The sequence below is a fragment of the Coloeus monedula genome (genome assembly GCF_965178545.1).
Source record: "Coloeus monedula genome assembly, chromosome: 27".
In the NCBI taxonomy this organism is placed as follows: domain Eukaryota; kingdom Metazoa; phylum Chordata; class Aves; order Passeriformes; family Corvidae; genus Coloeus; species Coloeus monedula.
Genome location: NC_138807.1, coordinates 2403264 through 2420211, shown reverse-complemented (window position 1 = coordinate 2420211; position 16948 = coordinate 2403264). Strand labels below are relative to the sequence as shown.

Below are 16948 nucleotides of genomic sequence, written 5' to 3'. Positions count from 1 at the left end.
TGCCCGGGGCTCTGGAGTGTCCCGAGGGGGGGGTGTTTGCGTGCCCGGGGACGGGGCTCTGTGTCCTCGATGGGTGCCCCCGGGGGGGGGGGGGTCTCTGTCCCGGTGGGTACCCGGAGGGTCGTTCGCGTCCCCAGTGGGTGTCCGGGGGGGGGTTTATGACCCTCGCGGGGGGGTGTTTGTATGCCCGGGGTGGCCGCCTGTGTCCCCGGCGGGGTGTCCCCGTCCCGGGGCGCGGCGGGGGGGTGTCCGCGGAGCGGGGGGCGGGGCGGGGCGGGGCCGTGCCCGTGCCTATAAAGGCGGCGGGGGCAGGGGCGGCGCGTCCCCCCCGGCGGCGGCGGAGCGGCGCGGAGCGGAGCGGGCGGCGGTGCGGGCTGCGGTAACACCAGCAGCGGCGGCTCTGCGGGGCCGCGCCGGTGAGCGCCGGGCCGGGGGGCTCGGGGGGGCAAACCGGGCACGACCTGGGGGGGGCCGCAACCGGCTGACCCCCCCCCTGCCCCCTCCTCTCCCCGCAGGTCTCGGCCACCCCCCGGACTCCCCTCCGGCTCTGCCCGTCCCTCCGCCTCCCTCCCCCCCACCCCCCTTTTTTTTTTATTTTGCCGCCCCCCCCTCATTTCTCCCAGCAACGCCGCCCCCCGCCCCCCCCCGCAGCAAGATGGTGCAGAAGAAGTCAGAGATCCCGGGATTCCACCGCTCCTTCAAGGTAAGGGGCTGCTCCCCGCCCCCACGGGGATGCTCGGGGGGGCGCTCCGGGGCCGGGGTGCGGACAGGGCCGGGGTGCGCCCGCATCGCTGCATCCCCTGCCCGGGAACGGAGGGGGCCCGGGTGCTTCCTGCCCCACCCCCGACACCCCCCAGACTGAGGAGCTCCGGGGCGCTGCCACCGGAACCGAGCAGCGGGACCCCCCTGTCCCCCCGTCCCGGAGGTCGCGGTGCTCCCGGGGGTTGGGTCAGTGTCGTCCCCACTGTCCCCCGGGTGGGCGCTGGGATGCTGCCGCTCCCACGGGGATCCTCCGTGGGTGTGGGGGCTGCACTTTCCCCCCGCCCGCTTGCACGCCTTCGTCCTGGTCCGGCAGCGGTGTGGGGGTGGTCTCGGGGCTCCCAGGCCCTGCCCGCTGGGACCGTGCGAGGGTCGATCCCGCAGCGCCGCCCACCCCGGGATGCCCTGGGCACCCCCAGCCCGGGCCCGTCACCCCCCCCGCACCCCCCCGCCGCTGTCACGTCGGGGTGTGCGGGGGGTCCCCGTGGTCCCGCTCCTTTCGGTTCCCCCCTCCCGAGCCGCTTCCTAGCTGTGGGCTGGGGGGTCCTTTGTTCAGTTTCGCTCCAGCTCAGGGGTGCGGGGGCTCCCCCGAACCCGCCCCCTCGTTGCAGTGACCCCCCCTCCTGCTCGTGTGGCCTCTGGCCGGGGTTCGTGTCCACCGCGGGGGCCGGGGATGGAGGCGGGGCGGACACCTCGTCTGTGCTGATGGAGCCGGTGCGCAGCCTCCCATCCCCCAGACCTTTGTGTGGCAGTGCTGCGGCAGCTGGCAGGGCCCCCTGCCCCCTGTTACCCCCCTGTGCCCCCCTGTACGCCCCCTGCCCACCCCCCGTACACCCCGGACCTCTCCCGGAGGCCTTGTTCCCCCCCCATCCTGCCGGGGCTTGTCCCGGGGGGCAGCAGCTGCGGGGCGATGCTGCACTCCCCAAATCCAGGATTTGAGGGGGAGGAAAGCTGGCAATATGCAGCACAGGAGAATTTTGGCCCCGGAGATCCAAAGTGGTGCTTGGTGGGGGGGTGCTCCTGGTGTGAAGCTCCCCCCCCGTTCCGCCTGGGGACCCCCGGCCCCCCAGGGCTGCAGTAAACAGGCGCGTTCTGGGTGTTTCTGGCGGTGGCCAGGGTTGGCCGTGCTGGGGCTGGCAGCCGGCCCGGGCACCGGGCGGGTTTGGGAACGCTGCTGGAGCTGCCACCTCCACCCAAACAGATTTCATAATCCTGGGGAGGACGGGGCCCTTTCTCCCCCAGTGCTGCCCCGTCCCCTGGGTGGCTCAGGGGAGCAGGAAGCAGAGGGTCCCCATGTCCCCTCGGGTGCCGCTGGGGTTCAACGTGAGGGAAGGAGCAGGTCCCATGCCCTCCGTGGAGCCTGGAGTGCAGGAGGGTTTGGAATGAGGCCTGATCCTGCCGGGTCGGGGGTGTCCCACAGCCTGGGGACATGATGTCCACTGGAGCAGGGCAGAGCAGGCTCCAGCCACCGTGACCTTGCAGGGAGCTGGGAGGACATGGAGGGGTGGCTCTGGAGCCTGTTCTGCCCTGTGGCTTCTCTTCCTCCCCCTCCTACCTCACTGTGGTTCAGGTTTGGGTGGAGATTTGGGGTTGGGTTGGTGTGGGCGGCCGCGGTCCCTCTCATCATCCCCTGTTGCTGGCCTGGGGCTGGCTGGAGGAGCGATCCTGCAGCGCTGTCCCCATAAGGAGATGTGGTCAAAGCCTTCCTCCTCATCCCCTGGCTCTCTCTGGAGCTCTGCTGTGTCCCTCCACGAGCTGGTGTCCTGCACCCCAGGGAGTGAGCAGAGTGTGTCCCAGGAGCCAGAGCGTGCTGGGCTCTGTGTCCATGCTGGACTCGGGGTAGCAACTGGTGGTGGCTGATCCAGCGGCTGCCACCTCAGTGCTGCTCTTGACTCCCACAGGGGCAAAACCCTTTTGACCTGGAGTTTGACCAGTCCAACCACCTGGAGCCTGTCTTCAACTTTGAGTGCCCGCCCCGTCCCGGTGAGTCACGGGTGTCTCCTCATGGGGCTCCTCCCATCCTGCCCCCTGGGATTTTGGCCCTGAAGGCTTTGGGGGGCTGCCCGGCGATGCTGGGGGAGCTGTGGGGGGACAGGGATGGCTGACACCGCTGGCTTTGCTCTGGCACAGACATGCCTTCAAGTCAACCCATCGACATCCCTGACGCCAAGAAAAGGAACAAGAAGAAGAAGCGCTGCAGAGCCACCGACAGCTTCTCCGGCAGGTTCGAAGGTGAGTGGGGCTGCTCGGGAACCTCAGGAGTCCCCCCGGCCTGGGGCAGGGCTGGGCCCTCCTGGTGTCCCCAGGCTCTGTGTGGTGGGGCCAGCAGCTCAGGTGACCTCTCCCTTGCCAGATGTTTACCAGCTGCAGGAGGAGGTGCTGGGAGAAGGGGCCCACGCCAGAGTCCAGTCCTGCGTGAACCTCATCACCAACAAGGAGTACGCGGTGAAGGTAAAGCTCCCCCACTGGGGCTGCAGAACCACCCACCTCCTTCCTCAGTTTCCCTTTTGGCCCTCCCAGCTCCCAGGACCATCGGTGCTGGCCCAGGACTACGGCTTTGTGGACTGGAGGGGAAGGAGAGGGGCAGGAGTGTGGCAGGGCTGGGCTGTGATGGTGGCACACCAGCCTCTGCCACCACCTAGCTTGGGGTCCCTGGTGACCCTCCCCCCTGAGCCATGCTGCTCTCCCTGTCAGTGAGGGCACACGGGAGACTAAATTAGCCCTCGGGATGTGTCTGGGGACTTGGAGCAGGCAGGGGCATGTGGTGCTGGCAGGGTGGTCACCTCCTGTTTGCCCCAGGGAGGTCTCTCCCATCCGGGAGGGCATTGGGGTGAGCCAGCTGCTTTTGGGGTCAGGGATGGTGGTCCCGTGGCCCTGCACCCCACAGACTCTGAGCCATGGCACGGGGGGGCTGGGATGGGCCCTGTGTCAAAATGCAGCCAAATGCCAGGGGAACTTGGCCTCCCCCATCGCTCCATGGGGGCCTTTGGGTGCCCCAGTGGGGAAGCTGAGGCAGCAGGGAGGGGCCGTGTGTGGTGGTGGGGTGCTCAGTGTGCCCCAAAGGGCAATGAGAGCACCCAGCTGCCCTCCCCTGCGTGGGGTGTCCCCCTGTCCACGCTTGGCACGGCCACCGAGCCCCGCTGTGCCAGCGCCCAGTGGGGCATAGGGCCCTTTGCTGCGCCGGTGCTCCAGCATCACGTGGAGCTCTGTTGGCCCCGGCCCCGGAGGGAGCGGCTTGGCACGGCCGCTGCCGCTTGGCACCAGCGCCGGGAACAGCCTGTTCTGCTGCCTTAACCCCGCCCGGCCCCGCGGGTCCCCGCGCTGGTGAGGCAGGGGTACCCCGGCCCCTCCCTGGCAGCACTGCCTCTCCCTGAGCCTCCCCCTCTTTGCCTTCCAGATCATAGAGAAGCGCCTGGGACACATCCGGAGCAGGGTTTTCCGGGAGGTGGAGATGCTCTATCAGTGCCAGGGACACAGGTATGGCAGGGCAGCTGCTGCATCCCCCACGGTGGGCACGGGGAGTGGGCGGAGACCGGGCTGATGCTCGTGACACCCGTGGGCCACAGCCAGGCCGCCCTCTGCCCCAAGCTCCTGGCCCTTGGCCCCAGTGGCCGCGCTGGAGCATTCAGAGGGGACGTTCAGAGTTTGCCATGACGACGAGGGCCTTGGTGGCCAAGTTGGAGCCGAGCCGAGAGCTGAGCCGAGCCCCTGCTGCTGAGCAGGGCTGTGTGTGGGGCGGCTGAGCGAGCCAGGAGGGGCTGTGAGCAATTAGGGAGGAGCGGAGCCGGGCGCTGCAAGCCCCTCTCCCTGCTGGAATGCAGCCAGGGGGGCCCTGGCCGTGTGGTTTCAATCACTGCAAACCCAGTTTTCCCATCCCACATCCCTCCCGGGGTCCTGTGCTGGTTGGGGGTGTGGGGGGGACCCCAGGAGGTGTTTTGGGGGATGCTGGGCTGATACCGTGGTCCCTGCAGAAACGTCCTGGAGCTGATTGAGTTCTTCGAGGAGGAGGAGAGGTTTTACCTGGTGTTTGAGAAGATGAGGGGAGGTGAGTGCGGTGCCGGGGTGGGCGGAGCTGGGGCAGCAGGACCCCCCCCAAACCCCAGCTCTGCTCTTACCCATCCACAGGCTCCATCCTGACCCACATCCACCGGAGACGTCACTTCAACGAGCTGGAGGCCAGCGTGGTGGTGCAGGATATCGCCAGCGCCCTGCACTTTCTGCACAACAAAGGTGAGCTGGGACGTCCCAGGTGCCGCTGAGGACACCCTCGGGTGTGCTGGCCCCCCCGGGGGTGTCACTGCCTCCCCCCATCCTCCTGCCCAGGGGACAGTGCCCGTCCCAGCGTGCAGGGTCAGGCCCAGCTGCATCACAAGGCTTTTTGTGGTGCAGATCCTGTTCCTCCGGTTCAGTTGGGATTTGGGGCCAGCAGCAAATTTTGCTCTTTGCCAGGGTGCAGGCAGTGATTTGGGGTGGGGAGGAAGGGGTCCCTGTGCCACCCCCAGACTTTACACTGTGGCGGTCTTGTAGGGGGGGATTTTTACCCTCATTGGCTCTTTTGCCCCCAGGGATTGCACACAGGGATCTGAAACCAGAAAATATCCTGTGTGAGAGCCCGGACCAGGTGAGCGGGGAGCAGCCGGGGTTGGGTGCAGGGTGTGCTGCCTGGGGGGGTGGGCACAGTGGAGTGAGTCCTGGGCTAGGGGGTGCAGGAGGGTCCTGCCTGGGGACACACACACCAGGTCCTGTCAGGGACACACACAGCCCCCATATGCCACAGCACAGCGTGGTGTGAAGCATGACGTGACCTGGCATTGAGCAGCTGTGGCCTGAAAGCGCCGTGGTCCCCGGGGGCTGCCGGCTGTGGTTCCTGGCAGATGCCGGGGGGTCACCGACCACTCCTTCCCCCCCCTCTCCCCAGGTCTCCCCAGTGAAGATCTGCGACTTTGACCTGGGAAGTGGCATCAAACTGAACGGCGACTGCTCCCCCATCTCCACCCCGGAGCTGCTCACCCCGGTAAGTGCACGAGACCCCCACATTGTGGGGGAGGTCTGTCCCCGGGGACCCCCCCAGCTGCCCCGCAGGCTCTGAGAGCAGGGCTATGCACGGCCACCCCCCTGCTCGTCGCTGCTGTCGCTGATGCTGCGTGTCCCCCGCCGTCCCCCCCGCCGTGGCAGGCGAGATGTGGTTACATAACGCGGGGGGGCCGGGGGCTGGCGCAGCGCCCGGGCTGCCGTGAGCCTTAGCAACAGCCCGACCAGCCGCGGCGGCTGCGCCGAGCCTGCCGGGGAGAACTGGGTCAGCACCGGGCCGGGGGCCGCCGTGGTTTCCCGGCTCGTGGGCGAGGGAGAGGGGGCCGAGCCTCCGGGCTGCGGGTGCAGGGTGGACACCCCGAGAGTGTCCCCGTGTGGCGCAGATCCCCATCTCCTGCAGAAAGCCCCGCTCTCCTTATCGCCAGCCGCAGGTGCCCCCCGTGCGGGGTATCGCGCTGCACCCCGGCTTTTTTGGGGTGCGAACGTGCCGGGGAGGGCGGAGCCCAGCAGAGGCGGGTGCCAGAACACCCCAGCCCCCTCCTTCCTCCACGCCTGCCCTCCTCCCGGGGCGGGCTCTGAGTTCCTGGGGTGTCCCGAGTTTTCCCGTTGTCAGCCCGTGGGGGGCGGAGCGGGACGGCCGCTGCCTTCCCACCGGGAGCGGGGCTGGGTTGTTTTTCTGCGGTGGCATCAGCTGCTGGGGCTGGAGAGGCCCCTCGTCAGGAGGCCTCTCTCGTTACGGGGTGATTATCTGCTGGCTGCAGCTCTTTTCTGCCCTGGTCACGGGGCCTGTGTGGGCTGCGGGTCATGTGCTGGAAAGCCCCAGAGTCCCTGGAGCGATAGGGGAATGGGGCCGCTGGCTCTGCCTCTCCCTGCTCCACGGTTAACTCCTCCCGCACCGGATCCCGCGCGGCAGCTCCGCCTGTGCCGGGCCGGGGAGCGGGCACAGTCAGGAGAGGAGCAGGCACAGCAGGCTCGTCCCACCGTGTCCCGTGGCCACTCCCAGGCGTTGGGGCTGCCCTGCTGAGCCGGTTGGGTGGTGGCAATGCTGTGGGTCCAGCTGTCCTGAACCGTGGGGGTTGCACCCTTTAGGCTTTACTTTTTTTTTTTTTTTCCTTCGGGGTGGCAGCTGCCCAGAGAGGTGGGTCTGTGATGGGAAACCCAGCAGGGTGATGTGGTGGGAGCAAATCTGGGGAGCAGCTATGTCCGCACCTTCCCTTCAGAGGTGCAGCCCCGTAGATCTGGCAGGACCCTCCCAGTTCCCCCTGCCCCATCGGTGCCCACCCTTCGGGGCTCACCCCCCCTGTCCCCGCAGTGTGGCTCAGCTGAGTACATGGCCCCGGAGGTGGTGGAAGCCTTCAACGAGGAGGCCTCCATCTACGACAAGCGCTGTGACCTGTGGAGCCTGGGTGTCATCCTGTACATCATGCTGAGCGGGTACCCCCCCTTTGTGGGCCACTGCGGCTCCGACTGCGGCTGGGACCGGGGCGAGGCCTGCCACACCTGCCAGGTGCGTGGGGACCCCGGCAGCGCCCAACCCACCCCCCGTTTGGCTGCAGCACTCCTGGCTGAGCCCCTGTTATTTCTCCCCCTGCTCAGAATATGCTCTTTGAGAGTATCCAGGAGGGGAAGTATGAGTTTCCCGACAAGGACTGGGCACACATCTCCTTTGGAGCCAAAGACCTCATTTCCAAGCTGCTGGTGAGAGATGCCAAGAAGCGGCTCAGCGCAGCCCAGGTCCTGGAGCACCCCTGGGTGCAGGGGGTGAGTGTTGATGTCCCCTCCCTGCTCTCTGCTCCCAAAAGCCAGGGTGGGGAACACCCCTCTGCACAACTCCTGGCTCTGACTGGCTGCATTTTGTTGCAGTGTGCCCCGGATAACACCCTGCCAACCCCCATCATCCTGCAGAGGTGAGTGTGGGTGGCCCTGGAACACCCTCAGCCCCCTGAATCCCGACTCCACTCCTCAGCACTACTGTCCATTCCTTCTGCCTTTTGGGGGCTCTGGCACGACTCTCTGTCTGGGCAGCCCTGCCACTTTGGGTTTGGGCCATATTTTTGGTGTCTGACCAGTCTGGCATGGCCAGCATGTGAGGAGGGACACCCGGATATTTGACCCCGACCTCCCTCCAGCCCTCCACACCCACCCTGAGCCCGTGCCTCCCCTGCAGGAACAGCAGTGCCAAAGAGCTCACCTCCTTTGCCGCCGAGGCCATCGCTGTCAACCGCCAGCTGACGCGGCACGACGAGGACGAGGAGGAAGAGGCGGAGGAGGAAGCACGACCCATCATCATCAAAGCTACCTCACGGGCCATGCAGCTCTCCCCCCCCTCTGAGTCCAAGCTGGCCAAGCGGCGGCAGAAGAGCAGCCTGGCCAAGGCAGTGGCCTCTGGGCAGCACCTGGTGGCCCCGCTGGTCCTGGTGGCCGACCAAGCCTGAGCGGTGCCCCTCGCACCTGCTGTACCCCTTGTCCCCCCTTCTCCTCCTTTCTTTCTTCCCCTTTCCGCCCCAACCCCACCGTTTCTGGCTAGTGACAAGATCAGGACTCGTCCCTGTGGCTGGTTTCCAAGGTTTTGCTGATCTTGTAGGTCTGGGGGTGGGAGGGTTTGTTTAAGATCTTTTTTTTTTTAAGGTATTAAATCAAGCGTGAGGTTGCTTCACCCAGGGCACACTCAAGGACATCTGACAGACACACGGACTTTTGTTTCCCGACTCTTGGTTTCTCCTCTGACATTTTCCCCCCTCCCTGACACCAAAGGACTCTTTGTATCCGCGGCTGCTTTGACGATTTCAGCTCATTTCATACTGTGAACAAAAGACCCTCGGTCGCGTTTTCAACAACGGGAGTTGCGTTTTAACCTCGTCCCTCCCCTCGGAGCTGCAGGTTTCTCTCTGATGTTGGGGTAGATCCCACAAAAACCCCTTCCTGGGGGTCTGGGAGGTACCTCCCAGATGTGGGGGAGGTGGGGAGCCCCTCTGTCCTATAGTCGGGGGTGTCCCCAGCTCTGCTCCACGGGGACACGGTGGGCGTTGTGCAGGGAACCGCTTGGGCTGGGGAGAGACGGTGCCAGTGAGGGAGCAGTGCCCGACTCACCCTCTCTGCTCAGCATCCTGCTTCCAGAATAAGCTATTCACCCCTTTTTCTTTTCTTTTGACCCTTTCTTTTTTTTCTTTTTGTTCTTTTTTTTTTTTTTTTTTTTAATTATTGTTGCTTTTAAACTGCCGGCTGTGCTTCTCTACAGGGCACGGAGAAATGTCTTCCTTTCCTCCCACGCTCCGGCTGGTGGCTCCCCGGGGGATGCGTGGGCATCAGGGCTGTGCTCTTGTGCCAGGTCAGGTTTTCACCCCGGTTCTTGGAAGGGCTGGTGGCTGTGCCCTTGTGGAGGTGCAAGGGGGAATGAGGTGTTCAGGGTGGCCAAAGCAGCCAGAAACACCCTCTGGGAGTTTTGTGCTCTGTGGAAAGCAAGGACCCCCTTAAAGAGTGTCAGGACCTGCTGCAGGACAGTGAGACCTGCTGTGGCTTCGGGCTGGCCCTGAGGCTGCTGTGGCAGGAGGGTCGGGCTGCACAGAGGGTGCCCAATGCCCCAGGGATGCCAGTGGGTGAGCAGCTGGGCTGGTGGCAGCACCCAAGGGCCACGGCACGGGGGAGCAGCCTGGGGACAGCTTGGGATGTGGGGCTGGAAGGTTTGGGGTCAGGGCAGCAGGGTGTTCAGTGGCTGGGGAGCGCTGGTGTGCATGGTCGTGCATGTGCATCCCTGCTCATGTGTGTTCAGGTGTGCTTGGCACTGTCCTTTCCTCTTGCTTTGGGGTGGGGAGGACTCGGGATGCTGAGTCAGGATGAGGCCCTTGGCTGGTTTCTGGGTCTGTCCAGGCGAGCAGTGCCCACGCCTGGAGCCAGATTGGCCTCCAGCTGCCCCCAGTACCTCTAGATCCCCCTGACACCCCCTGCTCCCTGCCATAGGCACTGCCCAAGCTGTGCCCGCTGCCAGCCCCCATCTCGCTGGGAGGGCAGTGCCCCCTTCATAGCCACCTCCTGTCCCTTCCGACTCAGTGCTTTGAGCTTTATATTTTGCAAAAGCAGCCTCAGCCCATCGTGTGCACAGGTGAGGGTTTGGGAGCTCTGAGCTGGGGAACAGACTTCCCTGGGTCTTCAGCTGAAGACAGTCGCTGTCTCTGGAAAAAAAAAAATAAGTTCTCCTTTTTATTTTAAGACTGCTGACAGCAATACTATGCAATATATGTTGTTTTTTGTTTCAGGGAGGTGTGCATGAGTTATCTTGGGAGATGGTGATCTTGGGTGTTGATGGAGTTTAGTGCAGGGGCCATCTTCTCTCACCCTTCCCAGCCTTTCTGCTGACCCAGGGGGGTCAGGGAGGGTGACTCCATCCCCATCCCGCTCCCAAAACTGCCTCGCACTTGCGATCTCTCTCTCCCCCATGTGCCCCCTGGTCTCACTGCGCCGGGTGGGGAGGAGCAAGGCAGTGGTGAGGGGAGACCCCTCCCCACAGGCACTGGGACACCCTGGAGAGGCCTCCCTTAACAGAAAGAAAAAAAAAATCCAATTTGATTGTACATTGTTACTTTTTATAGCTTATTTTGTTTTATCAGTTGTAGATAATTCCTTGTTGTCTTATATTAAGAAATACTTGAATGATGTACAGTACGCGATGCCTTGAGCTGGTATTGTGAAGCTATCGTTGATGCTGCACGCCGCAGCCATTTTTTAAAAAACAAAAAAATCATGGGAAGGGGATGGCAGGGGGATGTCTCCAAAATTTATCTGTCCCCCGTGCTGCTTTTGTTGGCAAACTTGAGTTTCCCCTTTTTCCCCAGGTGTAAGAGCGATCTCTTTTCTATCTGTATAAATATAAATACACCACACACTCTGGGGAAGGCCTGGGTGACCCTGACTGTGCCCCGTGGGTGTCCTCGGCCGGGGATGTGCAGCTGGAAGATGCTGTGGGAGTTTGTGGGAGTTGGAGGATGCGCTGGGAGCATCCGAGCCTGGCCTGGGTTCGGCTTCGCATTTTGGGTGGGGGTTTGGTTTGGACCCGGCGCTCCTGGCGTGGCACTCGGGGGTGACCCATGGCCAGGTCTGTGCATTGGTGGAGAATCTTTAAATGCCTCTAGAGCCGGGGATCAACTCTGGAAAACCTCCAGCCTGGTTCGTGGCAGTGCTGGGCACCCACAGGTGCCTGGGCTGGGATGGCTGGGGACACCCTTGTGCCAGGGCCCTCCCCTCCCCACTGCCAGCGCCCCTCCCAGGGCGGTTTCCAGACAGATGCTCCCGTGGTCCAGCACCAGCGACCCCCTCTCACCAACACCCTTCTTCCTCCTCTTCCTCTTTCCAAGCTTTCCCCCCATAGAGCATCTATCTTGGAAACCAACTTCAAAAAAAATTTTTTTTAAGCTGGAAATGTTAAGTGTTTTCACTTCCTCTCCTTCCCCCCCCCCGCCCTTCCTCCAGCCAACTAACTCGACTTAGAACTGGTTAGAAACGTTTACTGTGAAGCTAACTCTTTTTTATCAAACCAGGAGAAGCTTTCTCCACTTTACAATTGATGAAGACTGCCAAAGCTGGTTCGACAAGAGTCACGTTAACGCACTGTTGGTTTGTGCAACAGCAGCCTCTGCTCGGGGGCTGGCTGGGAAATAAAAATGAAAATATTAAAAAAAAAAAAAAAGACAAAAAAAAAACAAAAACAAAAAAGGAAAAAAAAACCACACAAAAAGAAGCACTTTACTGTATGTACCAGGTGACCTGATACAGCTGAATTGAAGTTTTCCTTTATAACAATTGTTGATGCCAGAATTTTGTATTCTGTTTTGTAAGAATTTAATAAAAATGCATTGAGACCTATGTGGTGGGCAGGTGGCTGTGGCAGGTGGGACAAGTTGCAGGGGGGATTGGGCAAGTTGGGGGGTATGGGTGGCTCCCACCATAATCCTTCCCCATTTTCACTTGCTCCTTCCCAGCCTGCTGCTGGCCCCTGGGGGCTGGGAGTGTGGCTGGGATGGGATGCCAGGAATAGGGGCTGGCAGTGGCTCAGGCCCTGACTCACGTTTCCCAGTGGGATGGTGTGATCTGCTGAATCCCAATGGGAGCTGGAGGTCATGGGGCAGGGCTGTGCTCCCTGCCAGCTGCACCCAGTGGCCTTGGGACTGCCCTGCCACCCCCAGGGACAGTCCTGGCACATCCTCCCCCCCACCTCCATGGGTCAGGGGGCAGAGGGGGACACTGAGGCAAGGGGAAAGTGTGGTGGGATAGGGAAGGCAGTGGGGACTGGAGGCTAGGGATCAGGGTGTGGGAAAAGCCTGTAGGGGCCCTGCTGAGCTTTCTTACTTAGGTAAGGCAAGACCCTGTGGAATTAAAAAAAAAAAAAAAACAAAACTAAAAGATTCTGACTTGTCTGGCCCTGCTGCTATGCTGGGGCATGAAGCTGGATCTCTCTGGAGGCTATTGCCATGGTGCTGCTGCCCTGGCAGAGCTCCATCCGTGGCAGCCCTGGGCTGGGGAATGGGCTGTGGGCTCTGCCATGGACCAGCTGCTGCTCCCAGCTCTAAGAGAGCCCCACTGCTGAGAATCCAGCTCACTGCTTGCTAAACGGTGCAGCTGCTTCTTACAGCATCTGGATCCGGACAGGATGGCTCCAGAAGTCTCCCTTCCCTGGCTGTTCCAGGATGGGATGTGGTGAGAACAGAGCTGGGGCTCCCTGCATGCAGAGGATAAGGAGCAGGTCCCATCCCATGGTGCTGTTCCTGCCTCTGTTGAACAAAGCCATTGCTCCCTCCTGGGCCTGGGGCCACCAGCTGGTGACCCTGGACATTTTAGGAGCATCCAGCTCTCAGCTCTTCTTCCTCTCTTGCATGTTGTTTCACCATCATTGGGCCCTCAGCTATGTGCTCCAGAAATCTTTCCTCTCCTGCCTTCCTCCTTCCAGGATGCCAGGTGGATCCCAGACAGGTGTGTCAGAGGCAGCTTTGCTGCAGATGCTGGTTTAACTTTTAATCTCTGAAATTCCTTCGCAATGGTCCCTCTTCTCCCCCTTCCCCAGTTTCCCCAACCCCAGAAAGCGCCTGGTAGCTGGAAACCATTCCTGAGCACGTGCAGAGAAGGGCAGCTCCGAAAATAACCCAGCGCTGGGTTAAAATAACCTGTGCTGCTCTGGTGCCTGAGCATCAGCCCAAAATAGGCTCTGCCGGGATAAGGGTGCTATAAATACCCCGGCGTGGATTTGCATTGGAGAAAAGCCCCGCAGCAGGAGCAGCGCCGATGCCGCCCACGCTGGCCCAGGGCGAAGGGGCCACTGCAGAGCACTGGGGTGGCCTGGATGACGTAGGGGCTCAGCCACGCTTTGGGTGACGTGGTGGCTTGTGCCAGTCCGCCTGTTTCCAGGATTTAACGGAGCCATCAGGTCATGATCGGATCTGAGTGGCTGCAGTGCTGGGGTGGCCAGTGGGGTCACATCTGGCTTCAGCCCAGGGCACCGAGGCAGCTGGGCAGGAGCAAACATGAAGTGTCCTCAGTATTTTGGGTCTGAGCCTGGCTCTGCTGGTAACAGATGATGATCTGGGTGATTAGCCAACATTTTGATTCAATATCTGCCCAAAAAACAACCCTGGAGTGAGGAACATGCATTCCCTCAGACCAGACTGCTCTCCTGAACCATCAGTGAACCCCAAACCCACACTGGGAAGTGCAGAGTGGAAGGTGTGAAGTGTGTTTTGATGCAAAACAGCTGTTTTGGATCAAAGAAAGTTTTAATTTTCCTTTTTGTTCTTTTAAAATGTTTTCTGGGATGGGGCAGAGAAAGAAAGAACTCCTGTGCATTTTGCAGAAAATCCTGTCTCCTATCCAGGGAACCCAGACAAACCAATCTGGGGTGGTTTTTTGGTAGAGTGGTTTTTTGACTGGTGTGTGGGGGTTCTCCCTCTGAAGTCATCTCAGGGAGTGTGTGATGCGCATCCCAGCAGAGCCCAGCACACGGGTCTGCCCCTGCCTGTGTTTCCTGTGGCTGGTCCCTCTGCACCAGGAGCCTTGGTGGCACCGGCACAGCATGGCATGTCTGTTTCCTCCACTGTCTGGACAAGCCCTTGGTAACCTTGTTTGTGTTTTTTGGATGGTGAAGTGTGGATTTTGGAGAGCCACGGGGTGCAGCTTTGGTTTTCCCACAGGATTCCAGCTCTGGGTGGAATTGCACAGGCACTGGGAGCTGTGGTCGGTTGGTGGGAGCAGAGCAGGGTCAGGTTTTCCCAAACCCATGAGAGCTGTGCCCATGGCTGGAGTGGGTCCTGGGCCTCGTGAGTCACCTTCTCACCTGGCTGGAGGTTTAGATCAAGGCTTGGTGCTAAGGCACAGGGCTTGGCACTTTGCCCTCTGGCTCACACCGGGATGTCTCTGTCTTTGCCATGCAGTCTTCCTCAGAGCTTCCTTACATCCCAAAATGCCTCTGTTGGCTGCTCAGCCAGGGGAGGGCTGCATCTGCCTGGCTTTTGCTTGGAACATGCATTCCCAGCTTTTGCTCGGAGCATACATTCTACATGTATTTTCCTGCCTCCATGAGGTGAAGAAAGATGTTCTCTGCTATCCAACTCTGAGCACTGCAGTCCCACTGCTTTAATTCCAGCTGCTCGTAGCCTTGTGAGACCCTTCATGTCCAGCCCTGGACGGGGTCAGCCCTCATCCCACCAGCTGGAACCCACTGATTTCCCTGCCCAGCGTTACTGCCGGGGTGAGGCTCCTGTTCAGCCTGTGAATGCCCCAGCTAAAACAGCACTGCCTTAGCCCAGTGCCTGATCTCTGAAGGAATCTGTTGGCTACCAGACCCAGAAATAATGACGCCGGGCCTTTTAAAGGAGCGTTTGTTCCCAGGTTTATTTTTGGGATGGTAAAGTCTCCTGTATGACACTTGTATTTTTGTTTCTCAGGTCTAACACACCACTGGATCACCGTGGTGCTGGTGCTGGGTTGCTGCAGCAAACACCTCACCCCACCCCACGGTGCCATGGTGAGTGTCCCACACAGATCTCTGTGCCATTATCCCTTATTTCCAGGGCTGTGTTTCCTTACGCTGGTCCCGAGTTAAGCCTCTGGCTCCTGCTACAACACAAATCACCCTTATTTAGTTCATCACGGGCTGAATAACCAGGACCTGTCTGATGCAGGGTGGCAGGGCTGGCACGGTGAGCATGGCACAGAGAAGGCTGGTGGTGCTGGGAAGATCAGGACTGAATGGGTGCAGAATCCCCTTCCCATGTGATGAAGAAGCACCCGTCCCCCCTGGCAGGCACACTGACCCCTCGGAGGCACCACAGTTTCTCGAGGATGAATTTGCTGGGATTTGGGAACAGGGAATGCTATGGTGAAGAAGCTTCAGCCTCCAGCACCAGCATGGGCTGGGCTGGGCGATCCTGCACCTCCCAGGCAGGGCAGGGGCCCCTCAGTGGCACTCCGGCAGCAGTCCTGGAGCTGGAGAAATGAGGGATCACACACCCAGTGCCCCCCGGCCCTTGGGACGCGCCTCCAGGCCATCCCTGCCAGCCACCAGCCGTGTCCAACCCTCCAGCCGGGAACAGCGAGTCTCCAGCTCCCTCTAACGTTCCTGGCCCGAAAGGAGCACCCGCAAGCAGGACCGGCCTGAGCGGGGCGCGGGCCGGGCTGCGCGGCCCCGAGGGAAAAGCCTGACGCTGAAATGCGTGGAAGCAGCTGGGCCAGAAAAGGGGGAGCGATGTGCCGAGCAAACGGTGTGAAAGAGTAAAGGACGCAGCGTTTTAAGAGAGAATACGGCTGTATTAAACGCCTGGTTATTATTAACAAGATTTCACAGGGAAAAGGACTGTTCCTCTGAAAAATACTACTTTTTAATACTCTAAATAGTTGCTCTAAAATGCTGTAAGTGTTTCCAGCCCTGGAACTGTTCAAAAAACATGTGATGACAAGATTTAGTGGTGAACATGGTGGTGGTGCTGGGCTAACAGTTGGACATGATCTTAAAATTGTTTTCCAATATTAATGATTCTATGGTTCTGGGATTCTCTGATTCCAAAGGCTCCTACCCATTCCTGCCTGCACAGGGACTGTTAAGATGGGAGCTCTGAACTCTGCACAGGATTTTCCCAAACTTGTCCATGTGAAATGCAGCTTTAAAAATGCAGCAAAAAACCTGAGAGCACAGAATGCAGCAGAAATGGGTATTGATAACATGATACAAAGCCAGGTTGGAAGCTCTCTATAAAAATTAGTGGTGTAGCAGCACTGCTGTGTCCGGCTGTAGTGGTTCATGGGGAGATCCCGGAGCTGTGCGAGGGTCTGGAAGCGTTGAATCCATACAAACAGCACACAATCCATACAAACAGAACACAGTCCATACAAACAGCACACAATCCATACAAACAGCACACAATCCATACAAACAGAACACAGTCCATACAAACGGCACGTCTCTGTGTGCTACAGAAGCAAGGCACAGGAAGGAGAAGGGGCAGCCAGGCCATCTCCCCCCTGACACATCGACTCACGGACCACACGCCTGCTCCTGACTGGATGTGTGTGCAGCACAGATCAGGGGATGGATAACAGAGAGAGGGGGAATGTAATTACCCTGCGAAGAATAAATCACTTTAACGGTTCAGTTACTGAGATCACAGCGAGGCAGTGGCACAGCCTCTTAAATAATCTTCTGCTTTGCAGCCAGCTCCTGCCCCCGCGCCATCTCCACCTTGTGCTGCCTGGCGAGGACATGCCATCGGTGGGGACAACACTGGCCAGTGGTTTCTGCCTGAGCAGGTCCAGCAGGATGTTGGGAGCAGCAGGGCATGACCAGCTGAGGGATCACAGTGCTGCGGCTCCCTGGTCTGTGCAGGGTAATACCTGTGGTGGGCCTGGCAATGTGGTGTCCCGTGGTGCTCCAGGCCTGTGTCCACAGCAGCAGCCAGTAACTCCGAGCTGATTATTGTGAGGAATTGCTGGGCACAAAGCAGGGGTCTGGGGATGGTGGAGGCCTAGGTCTGCTGCAGAGGAACAGCTGGTGTGTGAGAGCATGAAAGGAAAACCCCCACTTCACCTTCGCTCCACACGGCCCAAACCTCCCTGGCTCCTCACCCCCAGCACTGACCCCCTTCAGCCCCTTAACTCCCAACCTCCTCTCTGTGAATTGCACCCC

The 16948-nt window shown here is 60.6% G+C and overlaps 1 protein-coding gene across 1 annotated transcript; it reads left to right on the top strand.

Moving 5' to 3' along the window:
* Positions 1-332: 332 nt before the first annotated feature.
* On the top strand, positions 333-11646 carry MKNK2 (MAPK interacting serine/threonine kinase 2). The gene is made up of 14 exons (XM_082297890.1): positions 333-416; positions 516-703; positions 2661-2742; positions 2890-2991; positions 3113-3210; positions 4157-4236; positions 4731-4804; positions 4885-4989; positions 5325-5380; positions 5678-5773; positions 7103-7297; positions 7387-7551; positions 7654-7697; positions 7958-11646. Exons 2-14 carry the CDS (start codon positions 656-658, stop codon positions 8223-8225), a joined length of 1413 nt encoding a protein of 470 aa, XP_082154016.1. The 5' UTR covers positions 333-416; positions 516-655; the 3' UTR covers positions 8226-11646.
* The last annotated feature ends 5302 nt before the right edge of the window (positions 11647-16948 follow it).